The sequence below is a fragment of the Sinocyclocheilus anshuiensis genome, unplaced genomic scaffold (genome assembly GCF_001515605.1).
Source record: "Sinocyclocheilus anshuiensis isolate Anshui unplaced genomic scaffold, SAMN03320099.WGS_v1.1 scaffold680, whole genome shotgun sequence".
In the NCBI taxonomy this organism is placed as follows: domain Eukaryota; kingdom Metazoa; phylum Chordata; class Actinopteri; order Cypriniformes; family Cyprinidae; genus Sinocyclocheilus; species Sinocyclocheilus anshuiensis.
In genome coordinates, this window is record NW_015555783.1 from 1,353,572 (window position 1) to 1,358,628 (window position 5,057).

The 5,057-nt window shown below is 30.7% G+C and overlaps 1 protein-coding gene across 1 annotated transcript in view; it reads left to right on the forward strand.

Moving 5' to 3' along the window:
* Positions 1-5,057, forward strand: part of LOC107674758 (potassium voltage-gated channel subfamily H member 7-like) — a 122,814-nt gene that overhangs the window by 116,202 nt on the left and 1,555 nt on the right. Inside the window, exon 16 of the mRNA XM_016468851.1 lies at positions 2,818-2,995. Coding sequence (XP_016324337.1) covers positions 2,818-2,995 — 178 coding nt within the window. The remainder of the gene's footprint in view (positions 1-2,817; positions 2,996-5,057) is intronic.

The window sequence follows — 5,057 nt, forward strand, 5'->3', positions numbered from 1 at the left end:
TTACCAATATTATTATATATATTAGTGCCGTCAAACGATTAATCGCATACAAAATAAAAGTTTTTGTTTACATAATACATGTGTGTGTATTGTGTATATTTATTATGTATATATAAAGACACACATACAGCATATATTTTGAAAATATTTACATGTATTTACGTGTATATATTTTTATTCGTATAAATTAAATCATATATAAATATATTTAATATATAAACGTAACATATTCTTCTTAAATATATACATGCATGTGTGTGTATTTATATATACATAATATATAAACACAGTACACACACACATATATTATGTAAACGAAAACGTTTATTTTGGATGCGATAAATCGCGATTAATCGTTTGACCGCACTAGTTTAAATTCATCCTCTCTGTCACTGTGCTGTATCACATCACTGTTGTTGGCAGTATCACAATATTCCGAAATGTTATAAAAGACCGCATTTCCCAGAGTTCCAGGCTCCGTATCCATAGCAACCATTTTGACAACAGTAAACTAACTTAACAGAAAAATATATATATATATATATACACAATTTTTCAGTTTTATTTACTTTTAAATTTTTAATGTTTCATCCAATTTTACTTGTCTTTTTTTCCTTTATAATTATTTGTGAAATTTACTAGCAATTTCTGAGTGCAAAAAGTGCTGAGTAAATTCTTAAATTTTTCAGTGTACATAAAGATCACAAGAAAAATAAATGATGATGTTGAGAAAACAAAACAGAAAATAATAAAGCATGTCCTCTGTGGTTTCAAAACTTCATTAATGGATTTCGGCATGATGCCGCTATGAACTTGAAACAGATGCGGTCTGCGTCTCATAAATTGAATCCACGCTGTGTATTTCTGCACACAAGATTTATTACAGCTTCAGTTCCATACAGAAAATTATTAGATGCTCCGTGCTGCAAACGCTAACCATTTAATTCAGCTCAAGAAATCATTTTGCTTCTGAGTGTTGTTGGGCTGCGAGTGCATGAGAGACGGAGGGAACATCGCCAGCCTGCAGACTCCAAGAAAGCAGGGATGGTCTTATTCCTTTGTTTTCTGAGAGCTCCGGTTAATGACTCTCTGTTTTAATGAATAGGTGTGTCTTACACACAGATTAAACCTGCACCGGCTCATTGAACACTTCAAATGAACTCTGATCAACCCTCATATCACACCGCTGAACTGCAAATCATACTCCCTCCTGGAAGGAAAATTAACATGCCTCCTCAAGCTTCACGTGTCAATTTTTGAGGAGTGTTAATAATGAAAGCGCCCTTCTGAAATGCTCATGAAAGGCCAGCTCATGGTTTTTATGCTTGAAGCCTCACCGGAGAAGAAATGCTGTTCTATTGCGGTCATCTCGCTCAGTCTGTACTCTGCCCTATAAACTAGGTCATCAATAACTTCATGAAAGTTTAGCAGGTAAAGTGATGATTTGGAAATAAGTATTCAGATGCATGCAACACTGACAGGATCAGTGCAAGAGCTCCCCCTGCTGGACAACAACAGTCAACACACATCAACTGTGCATCATTTTCCTTTCATTGAACTGCTAAATGAAGACCTTGCAGAATTAGACATTTTACTGCAATTATCTTCTGTAAAGCACTTTGAAAGTAGCACTTTGTGAGAAGAGCTATATAAATGTGACCCTGGACCATAAGCTTTTTGAATAAATAAGCTTTCCATTGATGCATGGTTTGTTAGGATAGGACGATATTGCCGAGATACAACTATTTGAAAATCTGGAATCTGAGGGTGCCAAAAAACGAAATACTGAGAAAATCGCCTTTAAAGTTGTCCAAATGAAGTTCTTAGTAATGCATATTACTAATCAAAAATTAAGTTTTGATATATTTACGGTAGGAAATTTACAAAATATCTTCATGGAACATGATCTTTACTTAATATCCTAATGATTTTTGGCATAAAAGAAAAATCAATAATTTTGACCCATACATTGACCCATGCTACAAATATACCCCAGCGACTTAAGACTGGTTTTGTGTTCCAGGGTCACAAATAAGATAAAATAAAAATAAAATAAAATACTTTCTTTTTTTTGTATTTAACTTACTTAAATATTTATTATTTATTTTAATATTTAGGTTATTTATTTAAAGTTTTCTAAGTTTGCACACATTGTTTATCCAAAAATGAACAACTGAACTGCTAAATGAAGAGCTTACAGAATTAAAGACTGTTTACTGCAATTATACAATTAAAACCAATAAAGTTTGATGCCATTGGTGTCTATAGGAACCACACACAATGACTTGATGCACAAGTCATATGAGCTATTTTTATGATGACTTTGTCCTATTTTGGTCATTTGGGGTCTATTAGATTTTTTAAATGTTTTTAAAAAATACAGTAAAAACAGTACTATTGTGAAATATTTTTACAGTATAAAATAACTGCTTTCTGTGTGAATATGTTTTAAAATGTACTTTATTCCTGTGATGCGCAGCTGAATTTTCAGCATCATTACTCCAGTCTTCAGTGTCACATGATCCTTCAGAAATCATTCTAATATGCTGATTTGCTGCTCAATGGTGATATGTTATAACAGCATTTATTTGAAGTAGATAACTTTGTAACAAAAGTATTTACTGTCACTTTTGTTCAATCTCTAATGCTTCCTTGCTGATTAATACTATTATGTAAAATAAATAAACACATTACTGACTCCAAACTTTTGAATATTAGTGTAGTTAAAGAAATTGGAACAACACGGGTGTGTTTAACGGATTTTCATTCTGTCACACAGATGTATGTATTTAAGGTGAGTTTCACCTGTCTCACCAGGTTAGAGCGTCAGATGACGTCAGACATTCAGAGTATCCTGCAGCTGCTGCAGAGACAGACGTGTTTAGGACCTCCGGCCTACAGCAGCCTCACAGCCGGCCCCGAGGACAAGAGACCCGCCATCAGAGTGCAGCCCGTGGCTTCTATTCCCAGCAACCCACAGCACTGCACAGCACAGGTGCCACCCGCCTAGACACAAGAGAAGAGGAAATGAATGATCCTCGATCCAATAACAAACACTGAACTGTTAACTAAACCAAATTTCATGAAAATCATTCAAATATCATGAGAATTTCTGAAGGTTAATTGTCAACCGTAGTCCAGTGTTATTTTAGTATTATTTACACACTATTACAGTGTTAATATTTTGAATTAGCTTTTATTTGTACATTTTCATTTTCATTTTAAAGTTTTAGTTATTTTGTTATGCACTTTTGTCATATATATATATATATATAGAGAGAGAGAGAGAGAGTTTATTTGCAAAAACAGATAACTCCGTTTTTTAACAAATTTCAAAAATCATGTTTTTATTGTGTTTTATTATTAGTTATCTGTATTTTTTTAGTTATTTTTTACCTAATCAAAAGAACCCAACTGCAGTTTGATTGAGATTAATTGGAATGCACAATGAAAAAACATGATTTTTGAAAATTAGTATATAAGTTTATTTTTATTTTCAGTTTTACTATTTTACCCTAAACTTATTTAAGTTAGGTGAGCATTTCATCTAATATTTCTGTATTATAATCTGTATTATAATTTTATTTTAGCTTTATTTCAATTAATGAAATCTAAGGAAATGTAAAATATTTCGTTTTAGATTTAATTAACAACAACACTGGCTCCTACTAAGCATCATACATTTTGAAGATGGGTCCATAGTTACAGTACATACTTGAGGTCTACATGGAGTTTCTTCACTTATGAATAATTTATTTTGGCATTAACAAATCTATTTCACTGCATCTGAGATATGTATTAAATAATTCAAATGTTATAAAAATGCAAGTTAAATATTTTAACATCTATATATAGTGTAAGAAACTATAAATAATTGCATGAATAAGTGCATATTTTATGCCCCGATTCTCTAAGAGCATTGAGAAGTGTTTACTGGCACAAAAGTATGTTATATGGTGACACTCGAATGAGATCACATGACCAGCTGTAGAGCGCCACCTACTGCAGACATTGATTATTTTTCATACATTTTATATCAGCCTTGGGTGATCAGTCATGGTCAGTCTAAATATAGAGTAGGTGTAAATTGGGATACAAAATATTTTATAAACAAATAAATAGATATTTTTAATTAATTAAAACATTATCTATACAGTACATATATATATATATATATATATATATATATATATATATCAGGGTTAACACAGATAAAATAAAGTAAATAAATAAAATGTTTTACTGAAATAAATTTTAAAAACCTCATTTTAATTCAGATAATTCCCAAAGAAACATTCCTCATTTTCATTTAGTTTAACTTGATGTACTAAAATAACTAGAAACTAGGGAAGCACGATATTGGATTTTTGCTGATATTTTTCAACTCATTTTGGCCAATAGGCGATGCCGATATATTTCCTTTAGTTTGGAAACAACACCAAGTGTAGCAAATTATTTTTAATTTAGTTTTTTTAACAGGAACTTATTTTTTAAGTTCTTAACAAGAACTTATTTGTTAGAATTAAATAAACAATAATGAAGTTCTTTTATAATGACAGTACATTGAAGCTTTACAAATAACTATAAATAAACTGTATATCAATCGCTGCATTTTTTTTTTCAGAAAGATGCAGTAGTAACTTTAACATTTTATTTTAAGATTAAACATTTGTAGATGGTCTAAAGCAAGAGTTGTAAAAATTCTGAAAATCTTTTAGAACTGAATAAATCAGTATATATAAATTTATTTAATTTACAAGTGTCGTGTTTGTGATTTTTTTTTATTCATGTAAACGATAGCTTCTGACCTTTAAATCAAAACATACTCATGATTTTATGACATCAATTACTGCTTTATTTAATCAGAAACACAGTCTAAATATTATTTGTGTATTTTACTTTCATTTTATTAAAAGTAGGCCAACAGTTCAATTCAAGTTTTTTCAATTCAAATTTATTTGTATAGCGCTTTTCACGATACAAATCGTTGCAAAGCAACTTTACAGCAAATTAAGTTTCTACAATATTTAGTGGTAGCTTATCAGTGGTGACTGTCA